Source organism: Orcinus orca, chromosome 14, assembly GCF_937001465.1.
Source record: "Orcinus orca chromosome 14, mOrcOrc1.1, whole genome shotgun sequence".
Lineage (NCBI taxonomy): Eukaryota > Metazoa > Chordata > Mammalia > Artiodactyla > Delphinidae > Orcinus > Orcinus orca.
Window position 1 is genome coordinate 89,971,846 of NC_064572.1, and position 23,944 is coordinate 89,995,789.

Genomic DNA, 23,944 nt, shown 5'->3' on the forward strand with positions numbered 1-23,944 from the left:
AAGGTTGGGTACCGCTGATCTAATGTATGATCTGTCCTGGAGAATGTTCCATGTGTGCTTGAGAAGAATGTGTATTTTCCTCCATTGACTGGAATGTTCTACGGATGTCTATTAGGCTCATTTTGTCTAAAGTGTAGTTCAAGCCCAATACATACTTATTGATCTTCTGTCTGGATGATCTATCCATGTTGAAAGGGGGGTATTAAAGATTCCTACTATTGTTGCATTGCTGTCTATTTCTGCTTTCAGATTTGTTAGTATTTGCTTAATATATTTAGGTGTTCCAATGTTGGATGCATATACATGTACAATTGTTATATTCTCTTGACAAATTGATCCATTTATCATTAATGATACTATTGATGCAAAACTGCAAAAATCACATCATCTCAACTGTATGAATTGCACTTAAAAAAGACTGAAAGGAAATTTACCAATACAACAATTTAGGCCCTCCTGGTGAGGGGCTTTTGAATTCCTTTCCCGTTTTTGTTTTTGTTTTTTGCCTTTCATGTCAAGATCACAGTGAGTAGGGGTGGTGCACCCAGTCCCTGACCACCTACTTTGCTGTCCATCTTCTTCAAGTCTGAGAGGCAGTCAGAGGTGATCTCCCCACATTTCAAGATCAGAGAAAGATGAGCTAATTCAAAAAGCAAAAGAATTCTGGAAACAGAAACAAAACAGCATTGGGTCAACAGAAGACAACAAGAAACACCCACCTGTGGGTAGAATAAGCCTTCAGCTGTCATTTAGGGGAGGCAGGAATAAAATAGAGAAGAGAAATCCTATGGTGAGGGTCCCTAAGTCCAGCCCCCTCTGGCCCTGACACAGGATTTGGAGGGACTTCCACTGACTCAGGGCAGGTGCAGGTGCAGCCTGATGAGGGGCTGTGAGCCCTGGGCATCACCATTTGAGCCCTTGGTGGGGGGCAGGGGTGACAAGAGACAGACACACATTTCCTCGGGGCTGTGACCAGAGCATTCACAGTCACCAAGTGCCAATCGTGGTCTTTGTGGAAATCAGCAGGTTGATGCTAAGATGTGCACGGAAATGCAAAGGACCTAGGCTCTCCTAAGCAACTCCGAAAAAGAACAAAGTCAGAGGACTAAACTTCCTGATTTTAAGACTTAAAACTGCAGGAATCAAGGCAATGGTTCCCAGCCTGACACCATCACGTCTTGATGAGGCAGTTCTCTGCTGGGTGGGGACCCGTCCTGCACACGGTGGAGTGTTTAGCAGCACCCCTGGTCACCAGCAACAGTGGCCACCAGCAGCGTCCCCAGACATGCCAGCCTCCCTTGGGGATAAGCCAACACCTCCCTGCTCTTTCCGAGGCAGGCATCATAACCTGACTGTGGCTGGACCACACGGACTGCACTTGGTCAGCTCCTCTCAGGCCCGCAGTCTCACCCCCGCCTCCTTCTAGTGACCGCGACCCAGCTTCCGCCCACTCACAAGGAATGCGTCCAAAGCAGAGGAGCCCCGGCAATGCTAACCCTTGCCTTCACCTGATACGAAAACTGAAGAGTGCCCTGTGCTGACAGTGGTCACCGAACCCCAGGGGAGGTAGACCCTCGGTCCCACTGGTAGTCAGGTGCCAGTGTTAGCTCTGCCCCTTTAAGTCCTCCTTAAGTCCCCTGCGCCCCTTTTGGTGGCTCAGAGCACAGCTGCGGATGCCTCTGGATTGTCGTCCGCAGACCGGTCCTGCCTGTGTGTCAGTCCCCCAATGAACTTCCTAACTGCACTTTACAGAGCTGCCTGCTTTGTTTTTCAGTCTCAGAGACGCTTCTCAGCCGGGAGAACATTATCCAACACCTCCACCTCCCAGCACCCACCCCGGAAGCAAGCACCCTGTCCGCTGCAATAAGCGCCCTCCCGTCTCCCTTCACGGGGGTGGGTGCAGGTCCCTGCCCTCTGCCCCGACCCGTGCAGCCCGGACCTCCAAGCACCCTGGTGGGGCCTCCAGACCCACAGCCCCTCTGACCTCCCCGAGCTCCAGCCACCTGTGCCTGTTGTGCAGGGAAGAAGGGAGAACCCACAAAGGGAGCCAGCACTGATTTTCAGTGCTTTTTCGGTCTTAACCTCACAGAACTTTTATTTCTACCCGAATTCTAGATACAGACGCTCAGGTGGGGAGGGGTCAGCGGGCGCCTCACAGACGGCTGGAGCCTCGGGGCTGAGGAAGGACCTGACCCCACAGACAGCATCTCCAAGCGGCTGAGCCTGTGACCCAGGCCAGCAGGGGCCACGCCCCTCCCAGGCCTGGGGAGCAGCTGGGCTGAGCACTCGGGAAGCCACATCACAAGCCACATGCAGTAACCTGGCAACCGCGAAGCCACAGGCCCACAGGCAGGGTGGGGGAGGGGGGCGTGTGGCGGGCGCGGGAGCAGGGTCGCAGCTGGCTCCGTGCAGGCCACATGTCGGGGCTCCTGCGGGAGCCAGGTCAGCGCCCACCGACCGGGCTGCTGGGCCAGAAGCGTGGGGACTCCCTGACGGGTCTAAATGGAGCCTGGTCCAGGATGCTGGGGGATGAACGTCAGCTCAAATTATTCTTATCTTAAATAAAACACAGCTGGGACTTGCCTGGTGGCGCAGTGGTTAGGAATCTGCCTGCCAATGCGGGGGACACAGGTTCGAGCCCTGGTCCGGGAAGATCCCACATGCCGTGGAGCAACTAAGCCCGTGCACCACAGCTACTGAAGCCCGCACGCCTAGAGCCCAGGCTCCGCGACAAGAGGAGCCACCGCTATGAGAAGCCCGTGTGCGGCAACGAAGACCCAATGCAGCCAAAAATAAATAAATAAAAAAAATAAAAATAAAACACATCTGTACATCAAAAATTGTTTTAAAAGACCTAAAAAGTAAACATACTGACACAATTGATAACTATACTGGAATTGGAGGGCTCAAATTTTGAAACAGAAAAAGCTTTTGCAAGTCCTTAGTAAAATGATTTACAACCTACTTTTTAAAAACTGGGCAAAAGAAATCATTGGAAAATTAACGAGAGGAAAAAAAATGTCCGTAAATATATGAAAAAAAGTTCCACTTCGCCAGCAGGGAGTGGACCTGCAGTGGAGTCAGTGCAGTCCTAGGAGGCGGGGCAGGTGTCCTGGTGTCATGTGGTCCCCTCTGTCCCCACGGTCCCCCCTCTGGAACCTCCCAGGGCCCCTCAGGGAGGCTGTGCCCAGGCACGGGACGAGCAGGACCTGCTCTGAGTTAGAGCAACTCAGAGAACCTGATGAAAGAGCTGAACTGGGGGTACATTCCAGACCCTTCTTTCAGCCTCTGGCTCAACTACCAGTTCCCAGGAATCCAATCCAGGACTGAGCTCTGAGCAGTGCTCGCAGGACTCAGGCAGCAGAGAGCTGACAACGGAACTGCTCAGGGAGAGGCACGCTCCTCTGCGGCTCAACTGTGAGGCGTCTATTCAGAAGGTGTAAGATGGTGTCGTAACTTGAAAAGCACTTGTGACTAGAAGTCGAATTTGACTTTTAAAAAGTATGATGTGAAGTTTCATAACCCAGGTGCTGCCAAGCAGTACACAGCTCAGGACATGAAAAGACTAGAGGGAAACACTGACACCTCCACGATGCTTGACACTTGCTTCCGTAATGATGGTTGTGTGGTTTTCCACATTTTCCTATAGCTACGAAATGCTGTACATAGATGTGAAACTGCAAAAACATAAACACTTACTTTTCCTCTCTGACTGAAGGCAAGTTCTGGTGATCGTAATAACTTAAACATTTATAGGTATCCTTCAGAATTTTGTTGGTATCTTCAGATAAATCATTTTTATCCAGTTTTCTAGAATATAGATTGATTTAATCAAATATTAAATAACCAAAAGATCTGTCAGATTTCTTTAAATTATCCTAAAAAAATCTGAGGTCCATGAACTTGTGTCCTCACTGAACAGAAGGCCTAAGGTAACACCTTCTCCTTCTCCATTCTCCTGATGACCTCTCACGCCCTCCTCCCTCACTGCCAGCCCAGGCTCTATCTCCCTCCATCACTAAGGACGGATCCCGAGGACACCGTGCACAGGCCCTGTACCCAGAACGAGTCCCACACCAAGAGCCCACCGAAAGGGAGGCTTGGCCCTTCCCATCTGCCCAGATCCAACCCAGACCAGCACCTGCCTCCCCCTGGACAGCTGTCCTCCCCACTCACACCGGGATCTTCTCACTCACACGCTGGAATCTCCTCACGCACCCACACCAGGATCTCCTCACACCCCGGGTTCTCTTCGCTCACACACACCGGGATCTCCTCACCACAGACACCAGGTTCTCTACCATCTATTTCCCTCTCGCCACAGCAGGTCTCTACCTCGGTATAATCTCCCCCATGCACTGTCACCCAGTCCCATGAGGGTCTCACCCACGACTACTCTCTTTTTGTTCAAGCTCATGGCCAGGTCTCAAGCTTCCTCTGGCAGGGCCAACTGAAGCATCTGACATGGCTGCTGTCCCTCTCTTCTAAAACCACCCTCCTCACTGCTGACGAGCTGCACTCACTCTGGCATCCTCCCCGGAGCTTCTCAGCAAAGGGAGGCAAGGCCGAGCCCGCCATCCAGCCTCACCGTCCCTGCACGTGTGCCCCCGCCCCCACCCCGGCACAGAGACTAGTCGGCGCCTATCCCCCTTCCCAAAGCACTTACGCTTTCAGCACATTAATCTGGAAAGTGACAGACAGGCTAATAGAACTTCTCTCTTCTTCCTTTAACTGAAGCTCATCCATTAATTCATGTCGGACCTGTTGTAAGATGAAAACAGAATATTAACAGAGATTTGAGCAAATAATTAGGGAAAGACCAGATATTTTATTTAGCTATTATTTTACAAACATTCCTCCTTTAAAAGTAAAATTTCGTAATTAACAATTATTTTCTCATTTATTATGCTTTATGTTTAGTTTTTCTTATACAATTTGATTCCTATATATAAAATTAATAGGTGATGAATGCTCTTTACACACTGTTGCCGTAATTACTTAAATTACTAATTTTCTGCTAACTTTTTAAAAAATTCAGTGCTGTTAAAAAGGAAATATTCAGTCACAACGAAGGAAAAGATTTTGTTTTGTTCTGTTCATGCTGGTACATATGTATGTATGTTTTTGTATCTCTCAGTGGATGGTCTTGTCTGTTTTTTATACATAGTTTCCTGAACAATGGCTTAAGAAAATACTTCTTTCTACAGTTTGGAATATTCCAACTTACCATAAGAGCAAATATTTGTCGATACTTCTGTGGCGCATTAGCCTTGATGAACGGGGCTGCAGTGGCACAAAACTTCGCGGCCTCCTCGTTTCTTCCAGCTTGTAGATAACACTCCAGAAGCTCCCTGGGTAATACAGAAATCATCCATATTAAACCTGGATGAAGTCATTTTCTGCTGCAAACGCCTAATAACCCGGTTATTATATTTTCATGTTTTACAAATTTCAGAAAGATGCAAGGATTGGCCAGCTCCTTACCCCACGCCCAGTATGGGGCTCACTGAGCTGAGGCCGGGGCTGGAAAGCTCGGCCACTGCCTGCAAAGGGAAAGGGGCCTGTTTGGCTGTGAGTACCAAGGACTCAAACAACGGTGTTTTACAGAAAGAGCATAGTTTTACTTATTTTCGGTTAAAGCCTCCCCAAATAGCTGTAAGGCAGGTGAGGAATGCCTGCACACTCTGGATTCCAACTTCAGGGCCGACCCTCTGGGCCCCGCCAGTAGCATCCACAAAGTCACTGGCCGCAAACAATGCCACCCAAATACAGGAAAGTGTCACCGAGCGCCTTTCAGCCCGCCTGGGGACCACTTGCTGACATCCACGCAGGGCTGTCTGTCCCTGGGGTTATGCGCTCAGGGCAAGCTTCCCTAAGTGGGGCCACCTGGATGCGTGAGCACTCGGGCCAAGCTGTATGTTGCTAGAATGTCTACTAGATTCACAACTTATTTATTTTCAAAACCACGAGCCAGGACTATGACACAGGCTCCCACTTCCCGGGTTCTGAGTAGAAGCACGTGTTTTGTGGTAACACCTGTCTGATCAGGACACTGTGATGCCATCTGCAGAGTTTAGAAACGTGTGCAGACAAGACACACAAAACCTGATTCTAACTTCGGGCTAGAGAGCATTGCCAGGGCTGCGGTGTGAGATGTGGCCACGGGAGGGGGGAGGGGAAGGCCAGCATCTGCCGGGTGTCTGGGGACTCACAGCATCAGCTCGGCCTGCCAGCCTTTGTCATCCTCCTCAGTCTGACTCAACACGCTCACGATTTGGGAGAGGCTGGGGATCAGGCGGTGGTGATATCCAGGCTTGCGAAATGGCCTCACCATTTGCCAGTAGAGGACCGATGCATTATACACCAGGAAGTAATACCTGGGGCACAAGAGGAGGGTGGGTGAGGCTCACCCAGAGCCAGTCCGTCCTGAGCCCCTTCCTGAGGGAACCCAGGGCCTCTGTCTCTGGCAGGTGCAACAGCCCTGCCCGAGCCGCCCTGGCCTGGCTGCCAGATATACATGTCGGGTGGACGCAGCATCCTCCCAGAGGCAGCCATGTGCCCTGCTCAGCCGCGTAGGTGGCTCCAGTTCAGACCCCGCCACAGGCTCCTGGGTCCAGACCAGAGATCCCATCACTCTTTTGGCCATTCTGAAAAGCGATCAGCTCCCCATAAAAGTACCCAATGAGGAAGGCCTCCTTCGGCTTTCAAGGGATAGACAAGAATGGGCAAGTGCAGGGGGCATCAAGGAAGGCTGCCTGGAGGAATCATCCAGGAGAGCAGTACAGGGAAAGCGGCTTGGGTGGGGTCCCCGTGCGAGCGGATGAAGTGCACGGTGGGTGAGGAGGAATGCTGGGGCAGAAGCAGAGCGCCCCGAGAAGCTGGGCCTTTCCCTGAGGGCTGCAGGAGCCCCCAGGAGAACCCGAGTGAGGGAACCCAGGCGCCTCTCTGGAGGGGCCACCTCTGCCTTGCAGGACCCAGGTACCTGGCGGTGCTGGCTGTCTGATGGACGGTGCTGCCGATGACCGCTGCGACCCAGAGGAGGGCGGGCCAGGCCCAGCAGGAAGGCAAGGCTGCCTGCTCCTTCGTGGGGTCTACTCAGACCCCTCATCAGCCCCCAAGGCTCCTGGTCCTCCCCAGGCAGCCTGCACGTCCCCCCAAGACCCCTGCAGTGCAGCACTGACCAGGCCCCTCCCCAAGGGTGCCCACAGCGTGGGCTCAGGGCTCCAGGGCATGGTCCCCCTGAAACACCCACTGTCCTTAGAACCTCTGGCTCAAGGCCGGGCCTTGCCGTCCAGATGTCCCCGCTGAGGAAGGGTCTGCGGAGCTGGGCCCTGTATCCCCTGCACCTACGACAGGGGCTGGCCAGCGGAGGCCATCCACAGCGACACTAGGAGAAGGAATGAATGAACCTAGGGTTTATACTTAAATGTGCTTTAAACGTTGTGTCCTGTTTAAATAGGCTGTATCAATACCAGTTTGTATGCAAACTTAACAATTTCAATAATATTTAAGCAGTAATTAAGTAGAAAACTGTGCTGGAGTTTCAGGGGAATCAAACCTCCAGACACGAAGCCATGGGCCAGGCGATCTGCCAGGGGGAGCACAGGTCGGTGGGGGCAGGGCAGGGAGGGAGCCCAGATGCCAACCCCCCAGAGAGGACAAGAAAGGGAGGTGCCTGGGGACTGGTCAAAGGCGAGGTTCCCACAGAGAAAGCAGGCGAAAGGCATCTGCAGGTCATAGAGACCTTTGCACAGGGAAGAGGGTGCAGCTAAAGGGTCCAGTGTGCACGCGGCCCAGCTCCAACGCTAGAGACGTGAGCCCACAGCCATAGATGCAGTAAAACACGAACAAAACAAGACAAAAACCCCGGCATCCAAACAGACAGAACCACCTGGTAAGTTCTGGTTCTAAACCTTGTACACACTCAGTTAGAAACGGCCGTTCCGTCATGCTCACCTTGGTTCTCCTTTTGCAAAGTTGATTGCCTTCATATACTGAGTCACGCAATTTTCAAATTCCTCCTAAACAACATAAAGAATGCACAATTAGATCAAATTTGCTACTAGAACATCAATCACTGTTCACCGTCACTCCCCTGAACGTTAGGCCTCTCTGAAGACGGCCTGGCCCCCAGGGTGTCAACAGGGGGAGTGGACGCCCACAGAAGCTCTCAGGAGCTCCGCCCCCTCCCTGGAAGCCTGGAAGTCCACCCCCACCCCACCCTGCGCCCCACCTGTGCTGCAGGCACCACCAGGCACGGGGACACAAAGGGCAGAGGTCAAAAGGACACAAGCCAGACCCCTCAGGGAAAAGCACAGATGGGAAATGCGGCATCTCACTTCACTGAAGAAGAATCTGGTCACCCAACTCCCAACAAAGCCGTTTTAAGGTGAGTCTAGCCTGACGCCGTCTGGAGGTGGGGGAATTTTAACTGCGGCGGTACACGCCGTGGAACTTTGAGGAGAATGGAAGCAACCTCTCAGGGGAAAAACACAGTAGGACAATTACATATTCATTTCAGGATGGCAAGCTAGCTAAGGGTGCGCTTCACCTCGCCAAGACACTCAAGGCTGTGCACACCAAGCCTTCATGATCCAAAGGACAGTAAAGAAAATCCGGCGGAAGCAGCACGCAGGGCTGGCGGGGACGCTGGGACAGGGCCCGGAATCGCCTCTCACCATGTTTTCGGTGGACTTGGGCGCACACAGCTGGGCCCTGCACAGGTGCGCTCGGCCCAGAAACTGGGTGACCGGCCCCTTCACCTTGAAGTACATCCGGATGCAGTCCTCGCTCATCTCGGGCTGCCCCATCTGCGCAAGAACACAGACGCCCCCCCCCAGGAGGTTCGCAGAGGGGGCGGCCCAGTGGACCACCCACCAGGGGCTGCCGCTTCCCGATTCTAGTACAAACCAAGAAATCGGGGTCCCCTGAAGGCGCCTCCCTAGGACCCCTGGGATTAATCACCTTCAGGGCCTGTTCTGCACACAAAACAAACAGGTCGGGGCTGAAGCTTTCTGTGGGGTCAAACTCTGATTTCCCCAGGTTGGCGGACTTGATCAACTGATAAGCCCTCTTCAGGGACGCAGCATCTATCAGCACAGGAGTTGAGGCAGATTTGGTCATCACGCAGCCATTGCCCCACCAAGCAGCAGTGGGGACGGTCAGGAGGACCCGGGACAGGGCTGGGGTCGGGCAGGCAAGCCCGTGCTGGCCCCCGCGCTGGCCCGGTCCTCTCCGGGGGAAGGAGCCCAGCAGCGAGATGCCCCGAGCTCAGCCCTCCGGGCCCCGCAGCAGCTCTGCGGCTCCGGCTTCAGGAGCAGCGTGAGGTGAACAATCCTTGATGAACGCTTAGGAAGGACGAAAGGCTTCCTTTTAAAAAGGCGCCTTAGTTTGCCCAAGTCAGACAAATCCTCGAAGCGCTGGCTTCAAGGGGTCACTGGATCAGGCAGGGCGGGGGTCAACAGGGTGGGGACAGCCTCCCGGTGGGAGGGCGGTGACCGGCGGGTCCCGGGGTCTCCCCAGGGGCGGGGAGCGGGCGGGTCCCGGCCCCCCACCCACCCTGCTGGCTCTCGGCGCGGGCCAGCTCCTGCATTATGACCGGGTCCATGGCGCCGGCGTCTGAGGCGCCCGCTGCCCAACGTCCGCTGGCTTTATCTCCGCGGCCCGGGGGTTGCCTAGCGACAGAGAAGGGCGCCGGACCTACGGGTCGGCGGCGGGGCCATACTTGTCCGGAGGCGAAGCGCTCCGGCGCCCACCCGGTGAGAGCGCCTTCAGCCCCTCGGAGAGGACGTGAGGGCGAGGCGCCCGCCTGACCGGGGTCGCGTCCTCGCAGGCGGGTCCACAGGCTCTGCCCCGCCTCCCGCCCCTGCCCACCCCCGTCGCGGGGCTGCCCAGTGCAGCTGCCACGGGTTCCGATCTGGGTCCCTGCCGGTCCAGGATGCCCAGGGTTCGGGCCCTGACCCTCTGCTGAAACCCCCTCGCAGTCTCCCACAAAGCGGTCCTGCATTCCTTAGCTCATTCATTCATGTATCCTGCAAATAGTTAATTGCCCCCTGCCACTGGCCGGGGCTGAGCTGGGCCTGAAAAGGCAGCTGGGTGGACAGCCGCCCCCGTGGGGAGAGGACATCACACCCGCACGGAGTAACTGTGCGCCCGGGGCGCCGCCAGGGCAAGCGCGGGAGCCAGGCCACTTGTAGAGGGGTGTGGTCCCGAGGGGGGTGTTGGGGAGAGTGCCCCAAGCTCAGGGCAGTTGGGCTGAGGTCTGAAAGAGGGGCCAGGTGCTGGACAGAGAAGGAAGGGGAGAGGATGTCCAAAGAGTAGCGCTTGCCAAGGCCTGGGGAGGGGCACGCGGGGTGGGGGGCACAGCAGTGCGGATGGGGGTGGGGGCAGGAGAGCGCGACTGCCAGGGCGGTTCTCGTTCCTACTGCTTCAAGCGGTGTGCGTGGGTCTGAGCATGTTCCGTGGGCGCCAGGTGAAGACTGGGTGATGGACGTGGCGCCAGGGAGGGCCAGGGGACTACACACCTGGGGGTGGATGGGGGCACGGGCCAGCCTGGGGAGCTCCGGGAAAGGGCGGGTGGAGTGGGGCTCAGGAGGACGTCCGGCCTTCTCTGTGGGACATGTGGATCGGGTGCTCAGAGCCCACATTTGTGGGAGGTGTCTGAGCTGGGAGGAGAGGTCCGGGGCTGGAGGCTCAGGCCTGTGAGCAGGTGTGCAGAGGTGATGGCGTGCGGGTGAGCTTGCAGAGGGGGAGCGTGGCGGGGCGAGGAGTGCTGGAGGCAGCTCTTGAGACCCCTGGGCCGTGGGCAGGAAACAGGTGCGGGGGAGACTGGAGAGGTGGACAGGAGGCCTGTGCAGGGCTGAGTCCACAAGCCAAGGCAAGGGGGAGAGAGGGATCGGCCAGGTCAAATGTGGCCCAGACAGTGGTGAGGTGAGCCCTGGGAAGCCAGTGTCGGGTTTAACACCCCCCGGGGGAGGAGGCCGGTGACTCAGGAATAGCTACATCTCTAATTGGAGGGGGGGAGGGGGCGGGTGTTGGAGGGGGTGGAAGAGTGAGCGAGGGAGAGGAGGCAGAGGGAAAGACTTGGGTACATAATTCTTTAAGAAGTCTGGCTCTTAATGGGGAGGAAAGAGACTTGGGGGAGATGATGTAGGGCCTTTGGTGTCTGGGGAGGTGTCTTATTAAAGGTAAAAGACAATTAAGCACTTTTCAAGTTGATGGGCTTTTATTCGTAAACAAAGTGATCATGGGTGTAAAAAATCCTGTGGCATCTACAAAACTACTACAACTACTACTAAGTGAACTTGGCAAGGAGCAGGATACAGTGCTATGCGTGGATATCAATTGTATCTGTGTATACTGACAACCAACAGAGAAGGGCAGAAACGTACCATTTAAAATAGCATCAAAACCAACTACCTTGGGATAAATTTAACAAAAGATGTGTTAGTACTGTTCCACTGAAAACTACAACATCTTGCTGTGCGAAACTCCAGGAGACCCCCGAGAACGGAGAGGATCGCTGAGCTCGTGAACTGGAGCTTATCTGTGACATGTCCTTCTCCCCAGGCTGATCTTTCTACTCAATGAAATCTCAGTCAGAATCCCAGAAGTGCTTTCCTGGAAATTGAAAGCTGATTCTAAAATTTATATGGAAACACAAAGGCCTGGAATGGCCAAGATAGCCTTGAGGAAGAACAAAGTTGGGGGACTCAAACTCCTGGATTTCAACACCTACTCTAAAGCCGCGGTGTGGGCTTCCCTGGTGGTGCAGTGGTTGAGAGTCTGCCTGCCGATGCCGGGGACACGGGTTCGTGCCCCAGTCCGGGAAGATCCCACATGCCGCAGAGCGGCTGGGCCCGTGAGCCATGGCCACTGAGCCTGCGCGTCCGGAGCCTGTGCTGCGCAGCGGGAGAGGCCACAACAGTGAGAGGCCCACGTACGATAAAAAATAAATAAAGCTGCGGTGTTTCAGACAGTGTGGTGTTGGTGAAAGACAAATGAATGGACCGATAGAACAGAATAAATAGTTCTGAACCAGACCCACATGGATTCGGTCCATTGCTTTTGCCACATGTGCCACTTCAAGGGGGAAAAGGAAAGTCTTCGCAACAAGTGATGCCAGAACAAGTGGGCCGTGAATTGCCTGGAACCTGCATCACACCATGGACAGAACTAATTTGAGATGGACCATAGGTAGACTTTAAAAGGAAAATTTAAGTGCGTACAGCTTCTTGAGTAAAACAAAATACTTCACCACCCTGGAGCAGACAACGGTTTCTTCGGTAGGAAATAAAAAATGGCATCAAAGGAAAAGAAAGAAAGCTGTCCTCATCCAAAGTGAAGCCTCTGCTCTTCGAAAGGCACTGTTAAGATGAAAAGGCAAACTACAGGGTGGTTGAAAATAACCACAGTGAACATCTAACAAAGGACATGTATCCAGGTTATAGAAAGAAAGCCAATAGACCAATAATAAAAAGACAACACAAATTTTGAAAGATGGGCATAAACTTGAATAGACTCTCAAAAATACAAGATATTTGAATATCCAATAAGCACGTGAAAAGGTGCTCAACATCGTCAGTAATCAGGGAAATACAAATTACAAATTTTCAAAAAGAGATGTCGCCGTAGACCCACTAGAACGGCTACAATGGAGACAGCCGACAAAGGTGGAGGTTGGGATTCTTCCGCACTGCTGTGGGGATATGAAATGTGCTATCACTGGAAAACGATGTTTTTAATAAAGTTGAACATCCCCCTACTCTCTGACCCAGAAATCCTTCTCCCAGGCATTGACCCAGAGGAATGACCACATGTATGCACAGGGACGTGTACGAGAAATTTACACAGCAGCCTTATCCTGAATGGCCCCAAGGTGGAGACAACCCCAAACGCCCAACGGTAGACAGTTGTGGCACAGCCACGGTGGACCACAACTCGGCAACAAGAGTGAACCAGCCACACGACCCCGAGGTGGATGAATCGGGGCAAAAGCACCAGGCGTGGAAACCATCTGCACAATCCCATTTCCACGAAATTCTAGGACAGGCAAAGGGACACTGAGGTGACAGAAATCGGGTGGGGGCCTGACTGGGGAGGGGTGGCATACAAGGTCCACGTCTTGACTGGACAGTTGGGCACGTGGTCGTATGCATTTTTCAAAATGCAGTGAAGCAACATTTAAAGCAGGGGCATCTTCTTTTACTGTGATGATAGCCAAGCCGGAATGAACCATGAGCTGGGCCCACTCAGAGCCGGGGTCCGCGGGCCGGGCGGGTGGACCAGAACCAGGGGTCAGCTGGCGGGCGCTTTGCCTGGGAAGCTGAGAGAGGCCAGGTGGTCTGGGGAGGACTGGGCGTGGAGGAGGGTGAGCGAGTGGGTGACAAGAAGCTCCTGTGGGCCCTGCGTTGTGGAGCCGTGAACCCCGAGTGGCACCCCCATCCCCAAGAGGCTCCCGCAGGGCACAGCTGCTCAAGTCCAGGGTGAGAGAAGGTCCCCTGGGGCCCCTGTGGGTGGGAGGCTGAAGGAGCAGGGGAGGTGGGTGCGGGCATCGGGCGGAGGTGACCGGGAGGGAAAGCTGGCGGGCAGGGTGGGGTGGGTCTTGGTGCCCTGGGCGGGGCTGGGCTCTGGTGACGGGGCTGCAAGAGCCCAGAAGGCCAGCCTGCAAACAGGAAAGTGTCGTGGATGATTTGACAGTCGGCAGCAGGGGGGCAGTAGAGCAGATCTCCCTCACCTGGCCTCCCAGGCTTCGGGGAGATCTTGTCATACTCTGTCTTCTCCCCTTCTTCCTCGGGAATAGATCCCAGATTTTAGCAGGCACAAGACGTCCCCAGTTCCTGCCTTCCTTATGACCAGTATGGCCAAGTAACCCAGCTCTGGTCACTGCAATGCAGCCTTAGGGGAGTGTGCTCAAAGGGAGAGCAGCCCCTTCTTTGGCCCTTTTGTCTGCTGGTGGGACAGTGGCTATGAAGGCTGGAGCTTGAGCATCCATTTTGTGCCATGAAGAGGAAACCTCTGTGCTGGGGTGAAGGAGCCTGGGTCCCCTTCTGTGGGCAGCTGCTCAGTCCTGGGTAGCCTCATGTGAGAAAGAAGTAGACTTCTCTCTTGTTGAATTCACGGCTGCTTTGTGTTTCCTGAGACACCCCCAACCGACATCCTCACCAGGGCTTTAGCTGTGCCCGTTGGTGAAGGTTAGGACGCAAATGCAGATCACAGGGCAGTAGGAGGGAGGGGAGACGTCTGACACATTTTCTGACAAGTGTCTAAGTTTTCTTAGCTAAAGTTTAGAGCCCAGCGCATGATGAAATATGGATACAAATGTACACACATGACAAAAGAAGTTCTCCCTGGATATCACTTTGAAACCTAAACACCCTTCTTCCTCGGCGTCCGGAGCCGTGCACCACCTTGGAGGGAGAAGGCTCCAGTCCCTGTCAAATTAGCCAGCAATTAGTCCTCACAGATGGTTCTCAAACATGTCTTTGTTTATTCATAAAGACATCCGGCACCATACGCATAGCAGTTATAAAGTATTTATTCCCACCGAGGAAGTGTCTCACAGACATTGTGTAGTAAGAGACTTTCAGAGTCCTAGAGCATTAAATATTAAAACTCCTGTTTCCAGTTTTACAGCAGCCTTAAATATTAAGAGTGGAAAACAAAAGTTATTTTTTGCCGGATGGTATTTCATTTAGCAAAGACAATTCAGGTCAGGCCCACTCTTTGCTTTATCTCCCCAAGAATCAACTTGGAACTTGTGGGGCGCCACGCGTTTCCCCCTGAAATCCTCCTCCGCTCCCTCCAAAAGCTGAGCGTGCCGAGGAGCTTGGATAGAAGGCTGGGCGTCTGCCCAGGTGGGGCCCACTGACCGCCCAGGAGGCAGCTCCGCAGAGCCCTCCGCGTGGCTGCTTCCTGCCTGTGCCCCGCAGCCCCGTGGGCTTCCCTCTGGGCCGTGAGGAAAGGTCCTGCTCCTGCGAGCACTGCGCTTACAATATGCGCCTCAGTACGTAAGGTTGTCCTGCGGTTTCTTCTCAAACAAATAATTGGGAAGCTTGTCCTTTTTTCCTTTTTTTCCTGCGCTCTTGAACTGGTTTTCATAACATTGTAATTATGTGTTTCTTAAAGGTTCACTAGAGCTTGTGAAACTGGACATTTTCTCTTCTTTTTTTGAGCAGGTGTGTGTGTATGTGTGCATGTGTGTGATGTGCGTATATGTGCTTTTGTGTATGTGTGTGGGGGTCTTTGTGTGGATATGTACGTGTGCATATATGCTCGTGTGTGTGTCTGGCGTATGTGTACATGTGTATGGATGTGTGTGTGTGTGTGTGTGTGTGCTGCACGCGTGTGTACTGTTGCAGCTCTTTCGCAACACTCTCATCTGTGGTAACTGGCTCCTCCTGACTCAATTTGGTAATTTATATTTTCCTAGAAAAGCATTCATTTCATCCAAATTGTAATATGCATGGGGTTGAACAAAGTAGTCATTTATGGTTGTTTTCCATTTTCTCTGTATCTGGGGCTGATTTTTCTTATTTCCTTATTTTCTGTATCTCTCTTTTTTTCTTGATTAGGCTAACTAACTTATTTTTAAATGTTATTGTTTTCCTATTTTTAAGAACCAGCTTTTGGATTCATTTATTGACCCTATCATTTTTTATTTTTTAAATCATTAATTTCTTCCTTGGTTCTTATCTCGTCCTTCTGTCTGCTTAACTTAGCTGTATTTTTAGTTCTTATTGAATTGGATGCTTGATTTATTATTTTCACCTTTTCTTAGTAATTAAGTAAAAAAGAGTGACTTTTCATCTGAGCGCTCTGTTAGCTGTATCCCATGATTTCTGATATATAATGCAGAAGCCTGATTCTCAAACTGTTGAAATGTGTTTTTTATACAAATAGCTGGGGGTGTGGCAGAGAACCCGCTAGCCCATTGATGAGGAAACTGGCGGATGGCCATAAGGTCCGAGGTTGCAGGACATAGAGTCCCGCCAGTGGACCAGGGACAGTGAATCAGTTTCCTGCCTCAGATCCACACCTGGTGCATGTCGCACGGGACGATGAGTGCATAGCCTTGGGGTCACTTCTGTACCCACACGCCATCCCCTTTCCACAGGGTGACCTCTGGCTTCCCAGGTTGGCCGGCCAGCCCTGGGGTCACGACAGGAGCCCCCAGAGCTCTGCCCGCTGCACGGGGCGGGCGAGGGCGTGGCCTGATGCTGAAAACCAGAGCCCCTAGCTGCCTTACTTCCAAATTCTGGATGCATTTTCTCGAGCAGCAGGGATTACCCTAGGATTGCTTTCTAGATAGTCTGTAATGAGAGTTCTTTCTTCTCTGGCTCAGGAGTTTCTTATGCAAGTTGAAAGTTTTTTGTTTCCTGCCGCTTCAACTTCTCGTGGTGTCGCACTGTGAGGAGAGACCACTGTCCCGGCTGCACCTGTTTTGCTCTGCACCTTTGGGCCCAGATATGCAACCGGTTCTCAGGATGGTCCCGCAGGCACTGGAAACATCATGACACGTCAGTTAGAACCTGGTGCCGATTCTACTGTCCAGGTCTCTGCATCCTCACCTTTGAAAACACAGCATCACTGGTGTGCTTCTGCCTGGGTCTCCGTGCTCACCTGCGGGCTTCCCTGCTTTCAGGGCCTCTGGTCCTGTGTCACGTGGCACATTGGGTAGGCAGCCTTTCCACCTGCACTGTGGGTTATCACCTCTGTCGTATTGTTCATTTCTTTTGCCTGGAGTCCAACCTTGTCTGATGTGACAGCGGTGTCCATGGGGTGGGGAGGTGACGGCGGTGTCCTTGGGGTGGGGAGGTGACGGCGGTGTCCCTGGGGTGGGGAGGTGACGGCGGTGTCCATGGGGTGGGGAGGTGACGGCGGTGTCCATGGGGTGGGGAGGTGACGGCGGTGTCCTTGGGGTGGGGAGGTGACGGCGGTGTCCCTGGGGTGGGGAGGTGACGGCGGTGTCCTTGGGGTGGGGAAGTGACGGTGGTGTCCCTGGGGTGGGGAGGTGACGGCGGTGTCCCTGGGGTGGGGAGGGTGATCGCTGGCATCCTGGGCTTTGGATGCAGCCTCAGGTGGAGTTGAGGAGTGTGCGCCCTCAGGAAGTGGCCACCAGAGGGAGATGATGCTCTGATGGCAGCCGTGGGCCCTCCTGCCGGTTCTCCACCAGGCTCCTGACTGCACGGCTGGGATCCCAGGGCTGAGCATCACTGAGGGCGCTCCTTGGGCTGATAACCTCCTGGATCCCATGGGCTCGGAGCAAGGCCCCGAGGGCTCCCAGGCTGTCCAGGGGGTCCTTTGCTGCTTCTGTGGTGAGGACTGGGGCAGGATTGGTCAGAGAAGCTAGTCTGTGGACAAGCCTGTGAGGGTATGATGGTGGCGGCTCCTGGGCTCCTTCCTTGTCGGCTGGGCAGTGATGGGGGATGACATTGCAGAGCAGAGACTCTCCCCCCCAGAGGGGACACCACAGATCACCCTGGAACAGTCCTGGGTGGAGACAGTGGAGGGCACGCGGTCGGGGGATTGGAGGTGGGTGCGGCCGGCCCTTGCAGGCTCTGCTCTGCAGCCCAGAGGCACCTCTGGATCCTGGCATCGCCCGCGCCCACGGGTCCCTCACCCTCTGCTCTGTGGCCAGGGCTGCCCCTGCCGTGGGTGGTCCAGCTCCCCGATGCCACAGGGACCTTGGACCTGTCGTTGACTTGAGATTGTTTTTCTTTGGGGGGTGCGCGGGCCTCTCACTGTTGTGGCCTCTCCCGTTGCGGAGCACAGGCTCCGGACGCGCAGGCTCAGCGGCCATGGCTCATGGGCCCAGTCGCTCCGCGGCATGTGGGATCTTCCTGGACCGGGGCACTAACCCGTGTCCCCTGCATCGGCAGGCGGGCTCTCAACCCCTGCGCCACCAGGGAAGCCCACGTCTAGCATTCTTTACTGTCAGAATTCAGGTGCTATATCTGTTTTTAGTCCTTAACATAACCTCTGCAATAAAATATTTGGGCTCCCAAAGTAGGGGCAGAAGGATTTTTGGATACTCGACAGCTGAAAGGATTTGAAAGTGTCCAGTTTTCCTGTTTCAGCTTCAGTGTGACACATTAATTACAAGGTCACCTTTGGCCGAATAGAAGACTGGCGTTTCCTTTGTGCAAATGAGACATGAGAAAACTCTCTGTGATGTTTGTTGTGATGCAGAAGGACCCAGGCAGAGCCTTTTATGGGAAGAACCGGCCTCGGGCTCCACCGGCCTCTCGCAGCCTCTGCCTCGCCCCGACAGAGGCCGTGAAGCGAGTTTGCCCCCAGAGCCCCGGCAGGGAGGAACCCGGCTGGGGCGTCCACGCGCTCACGCACGCCTGCTTCCCTGGCCTGTTTGGAGGCCTGCTTCGGGGGACCTTGGGCGAGACCTCCCTCCTCCGACTCAATCTCCTCTCCCAGCTCCCCCCCTCCCCTTGCCGGCAGGTTCCAGGGCAATTCGGGGCGTTCAGTGCATGTTCACAGTTGTGCAGACATCACACTGTCCGCCTCCAGGACCCTCTGATCCCCGAGCGCCAGCGCCCGCCAGCGGCCGCTCCGCGTGCCCCTCCCCCAGCCCCTGACAACACGGGTCTGCTTCCTGTCTCTTTGGAGTTACCTTTTCTGGACACTTCGTATACGCGGAATCATATAACACGTGGCCTTTGGTCTGGCCTCTTCTACGGAGCACAGTGTTTTCAGCGTTCACCCCCGTTGTAGCGAGTGTCAGGGCTTAACTCCTTCTCGCGGCCGAGTCACGTTCCGGGGGTGGCTGGACCACGTTTCATCTATTCACTCTCACCTGTTGATGGACATTCGGGCTCTTCCCGCCTTTGGGCTACTGTGAATCGTGCTGCAGTGAACATCTGTGCACAGTTTTTGTTTGAGTTCTCGTATTCGGTTCTTTGGGTGTATACTCAGGGGTAGAATTGCTGGGTCTTATGGAGTTCTAGGTTTAACTTTCTGAGGAAATCTCATCCCTCTCCCGTACAGGAGAGTGACTGCATGCACTCGGGTGTCTATACAAAGCACACAGTTTATAAATATGCTGCTGACATAGGTTCAGTCATGTGTTACCTTATATTTAAAATAAGCATTAGCGGAGCTCAGCGTCAAGCAGCCCCTGTTATCTGTTTATCAACTGTCATTCTGATGTGAAAATTCATACAATTTGAAACTCTCTTAGCTGCGCTGAATTATGAGGCAGAGCAGGGAAGCTGATTCTTTTTCATTTAAATACATCTTGGGCTTGAGCGGTTTTGTATTTATAAAATAAATGACTGGTGTGGTTTCTTAAATTAAAAATCTTAACAAACGTTATCACTTAGATGAACACAATTAGGTGAGATCCTCAAAATAATAAAAAGGCCTCTTTCAGAGCACTTTGGGTATAAAAATAAACCAGCGCCTCTTGGGGGAAGTTTGTCATCTTTGCAGCAGCAATTCCCCAGGGGCTGGTGGAATGGAAGCCGCGTGCAACCGAGGCAGCAGGTCCGTCCACGGTTGCTTCTAGCTGGACTTGGCCCTCGGGGGAGGGTCTGAATTAATAGCAGTTTTGAGGAATGGGATTATACACTGTGTTTCTTCCTTAGCTGGTCGGGCTTTTTCTGTATTTATCTCAGAGCAAAGGATTGTTCGGGGGAATACAGGACTCAGACCCCACGAAAACACGTTCCCTGATTGCGGCCGTGGACACGTGCCCCGTGGGCGTATTTCCATTTGTCTGGTGTCTCGGGTCCCCACGCCAATCGTCTCTCCCTTAGATGCCACCCCAGGTCCCTGTGTGTCCCACCTGTCAACCAGGGGCACCTCATTCGTCTGAGGGAAGCTGCAGAGCTCAAGGGTTTCAAAGGACTGTCTTGGCTCTGGGTGGGCGGAGGGAGGGTCCCCAGGAGTTGCCACGATGGAGACCCCCGTCCCGGGAAGCGCACGGGGCCCACATGGGGGCCGAGGCAGAAGAGTGACAGTCCCAGCAGCAGGTCACCTTTGACCCAGGAGACCAGAAAGGAGCGTGTGGGTCCGTCCAGCCTGTGCCGGGCCCGGGCTTGGCCCCCACCTGGTATCTGCCGGCTCCTCCCGCGATGGCTGCAGGCCTTCAGCTTCCACGTGGGTCTCTGCAGGGCGAGCTGGCGGCCTTTGGGGACTGGGCCCCAAACGTGAGCTTGTGTCAGGGGAGGGGGTCTTCGGGCCAGGGTAGAAAGCCAGGGCTCTGGTCACCCGTTAGAGGAAACCTGCGTCCAGACTGCGTGGCCCGTCACCAGGTATCTGGGGCGAGGACGGGTCAGGGTGGGGTGGGGCTGACTCCTCCTTACTTGGGCCCCCACTCAGTGGTGACAGCGCTGGAGGAGGTGGTGGCTGTGTGTTTGACCTGAGACAGGGCTCTCTGAGCCCGCGAGCCTGGCTGTGCTGGTGGACGCGTTAGGGTTAGGGTTAGGTTAGGCATTCACTTTCTGTAGAAAGAGCTATTTTTCTGAATGTGTGTACAGAAAAGTTGTCAAAATTCCTCCTCTAGAGACGCTGGGCTCCAGCCTGTGCCCGAGAAGCTCGGCACCCCTCGCCCGAATGAGGCCATCTCTGCTGGGAAGCGTCTGGCTCCATGACTCACGCGGCCTCCTCTCCCATTGCGCCAGCCTTGTCTGGCCTGTCTCTGTGGGAAATCAGCCCAGGGTAAAGTCTTTGCTGTCAGAAGAATAAAGCAAATGCAGACGATGATGACAGCTCACTATTCAGAACACGTTGTCAGAGGCGTTGGCCTGGCCTCCTGGCTGAGCTGAGCTCGGCCCGAAGACGTTATCTGTGCTTCGACGTTGATAAAACCAGAACAAGCGACCACCATGCTCCTAGCTGTCGTCATGGGGACTAGAAATCCAGGATCGTGTTGTTTGTTGTTGGATGGATGCCATCCTGGCCCACTGCACTCACCGGGCTCTCTTCACCCCCAGCCCTGCCTGCCCCAGGTGAGGGGTCAGTGGGCAGTGGAGGGGAGAAGCCCACCCGAGCTGGCTTCTGTCTGCGGGAGGAGTGACTGCAGCTGACCCAAGCCCGGGCGGTGCCGGAGCCGCTGCCGCCGCCTCCGAGCCCAGGGGCCTGGTCCTGCCCTTCCGTCTGTGCGGGAGCCCAGCAGCCCTGCCCGCCCACGCAGAGCAGCCACTTCTCTGGGACCCGCTCTGCAGGCCAGCGCCAGGCCGCATCTCTGATTCCCTCCACGCCCACCGTCTGCTTTTCCCAGGAAGCCCCTCACCCCCCCGTGAGGATGCTGCCTTCCGTCAGAGCAGTGCCTCCCGGGAGTCAGCTGCCGGCCTCTGCGTACCAACGCTTTGATGCTGATGTGTGGCCCCGCCCGTGACCAAAACTTGCCGAGCTCGCTCTGACGTGCAATTTCTGCCACTTTGTGTTTTCATTCTCTGAGTTTAAACACGATTCCCCGCCCCCTCCGTTTTTCTTTGAAGACCCTGGCCCTCGTCCTTCCTGTTCTGCTCATTGCTGGCTGAGCTGGTGCCTACTGAACCCTGCCAGCCAGGAGGCGCCCTCCCGTGCCCAGGGCCCCCCACTGGCCTCTCCATCCCTAGCTTCCCCGTGGGTGAGGGCCGGTGGTGCGGGGTGTGCCTCCCTGCCAGTGTGGGCGCCGAGTGGACTTGGCCTTGGGTGTGGCCCCACTCGGGGCTGACCAGGGACGATGGGCAGGGAGGTGGTGGATGCCACTCTTGTCAGAGGTCGCTCCTGGGGACCCTCTGTGCAAAGACCTACTGGATCGTCTGTATCTGGGTTTGCATGAGTCGGCTCTGTAATCGTGAAAGACGTGTTTTCACTGGTTTTAAAAAAATGTATGAAAGGGAGCCTTAAGACACCCTATTCTGAGGTGGCGGAGGACATGGTCTTTTCCTACCACGCTGATTTCCAGAACGAACGCGGCAGCTTGTCCAGCACGTGGTGGGGGACACTTGCAGTTCATAGATGGCATGAGGCCTGGCCCGCGGCTCCCGAGCTGCTTACCATGGGCTCTGCTCGCCTGATGATGTCGTTCTGACGGGTTGTGCAAAACTTTATTTTCAATTAATCGAGTTATATTCTAAATACAGCCCATGGAAGAGCTCTCTATTTAAAAGGAGCTTTGCTGAGCCTCGATGCAGGAGATGATGCAGGAGCTGACGCAGGTGATGCCAGCTCACTTTATTTTCCTTAAAACCAGGAACAGGCTTCCACAGGTGACTGACACAGACCCTGTCACTCCGGGTCTGAAGGAGCCCCTCCCACAGGCCGGCTTCCTTTCGCACATGGAGCTGGTCCAAAGGAACCGTGTAAAGTAAACACTCTCCGAGCCGAGTCCTATTGCCCCATTCCCAGTGCCACTGCAGACATGGACTTTTCCAGAAAGCACTTTGGCCCCAGGACATAGTGAAGTCATCTGTTTCGGGCCAGGCACCAGGAGTGGAGTGGACAGGCGGGCACCCAGGTGAATAACTGTGCACGCTCTGTACATGCACAGTGCATGCACACTCACACACCTGGGCACGCCTACATGCACACACTTACGCACAGGTGTGCACACACCCATGCACTCACGCACCCCCACACGGACAGGTGTGCACACGTGTGCACACGAGACACACCACACTCACCTGCAGGCCCAGCCACACACGGACGTGTGCCCTCCCCCCACCCCCCTCAGCTCCACCAACTCCTCATCTCTTCTCCGTTTCTGCAGGTTTTCCATTTCCAGAATGTTACAGAAAAGGAATCACGCCGTGCGTAACCCTGGGGACTGGCATTTTTCAAGGAGTGTGGCTGCCTGGAGGCTCACCGGGTCGTCCCCTCGTTTCTAGGGCTGAGTAGCTGTCCGTGGTCTGGGCGCGTCTCAGCTGCCTTATTGTTGAAGAGCATCTGGCCTGTTCCTACACTTTGGCTGTTATAAATAAAACTGTCATAAACATTCGTGCCCAGGTTTTTTGTGCGAAAAAAATGTTCGTTTCTCTGGGATAAACGCCCAGGAGTGCAATTGCTGGGTCATATAGTAATTGCATGTTTAGTTGTTTTTTAAAAGCTGCCCAATTGTTTTCCAGAGGGCCCCACCATTGTACCTCCTCAGCAGCTGTATCTGAGGGATCCATTTCCTCTGCCTCCTGCCAGAATTTGGGGTTTTTTATTTTAGCCATTCTGAAAACCGTGTAGTGATACCTCATTGTGGTTTTAATTTGCATTTTCCTAATGGCTATGATGTTGGACATCTTTTCATGTGCTAATTTGCCATCTGTAGATCCTCTTGGTGGAAAGCCCTTTGTGACTTTAGCTCATTTTATAACTGGGTTATTTGTTCTTTCTTTTTTTAAAAAAAAAAAACTGTTGAGTTTTGAGAGTTCTTTATATGTTCTAGATACTAGTCCCTTGTCAGATATGCAGTTTGTAGTTTTTTCTCCCAGGCCATAGCTTATCTTTTCCTCCTCTTAATGGGGTCTTTCATAGAGCAAATGTTTTTGATTTTGATGAAGTCCAGCCCATCAGTGTATCCATTTATGAACTGAGCCTTTGATGTCAAGTCTGAGAGCTCTGCTTAGCCCTGGATATTGGAGATATCAAACATTTTCTCCTATGCTTTTTCTAAAAGCTTTATGCTTTAAGTTTCACGTTGAAGTACGTGGCCTGTTTTGAGTTAATTTTCGTGTAAGGTGTGAGGTTTCAGCCAAGGTCCTTTCTTGCCTGGGTGCCCACTTACTCCGGTGCCCTTTGTTGAAAAGGCTGTATTTCCTCCGTGGGATTGTTTCTGTGTCTTTCTAACAAGTCAGTTGAGCACATTCGTGTGGGTCTGCGTCTGGCTCCTCTGTCCTGTCCCACTGATCTGTGTGTCCGTCCCTCCATAGACACTATCCAGTCTTCCGAATAAGTCTTGAAATTGGATAGACAAATACCTCCACTTTTTCTTTTCTTTCTTTCTTTTTTACTT

The 23,944-nt window shown here is 53.9% G+C and overlaps 1 protein-coding gene and 1 long non-coding RNA gene across 2 annotated transcripts in view; one reads left to right on the forward strand and one right to left on the reverse strand.

The window, feature by feature from the left end:
* The window catches only part of CFAP46 (cilia and flagella associated protein 46), an 89,269-nt gene extending 79,575 nt beyond the window's left edge, over positions 1-9,694 (reverse strand). Inside the window, exons 1-9 of the mRNA XM_049697026.1 lie at positions 9,559-9,694; positions 8,965-9,089; positions 8,679-8,810; positions 7,957-8,021; positions 6,213-6,377; positions 5,228-5,351; positions 4,667-4,761; positions 3,700-3,810; positions 564-663 (exon numbers count right to left, since the gene is read on the reverse strand). Coding sequence (XP_049552983.1) covers positions 564-663; positions 3,700-3,810; positions 4,667-4,761; positions 5,228-5,351; positions 6,213-6,377; positions 7,957-8,021; positions 8,679-8,810; positions 8,965-9,089; positions 9,559-9,607 — 966 coding nt within the window. The 5' untranslated portion in view covers positions 9,608-9,694. The remainder of the gene's footprint in view (positions 1-563; positions 664-3,699; positions 3,811-4,666; positions 4,762-5,227; positions 5,352-6,212; positions 6,378-7,956; positions 8,022-8,678; positions 8,811-8,964; positions 9,090-9,558) is intronic.
* Positions 9,695-20,845: 11,151 nt separating this feature from the next.
* On the forward strand, positions 20,846-22,936 carry LOC117199883 (uncharacterized). Its single transcript, XR_007471297.1, has 2 exons — positions 20,846-20,981; positions 22,712-22,936. It is a non-coding gene; the product is annotated as an uncharacterized LOC117199883 (long non-coding RNA).
* The last annotated feature ends 1,008 nt before the right edge of the window (positions 22,937-23,944 follow it).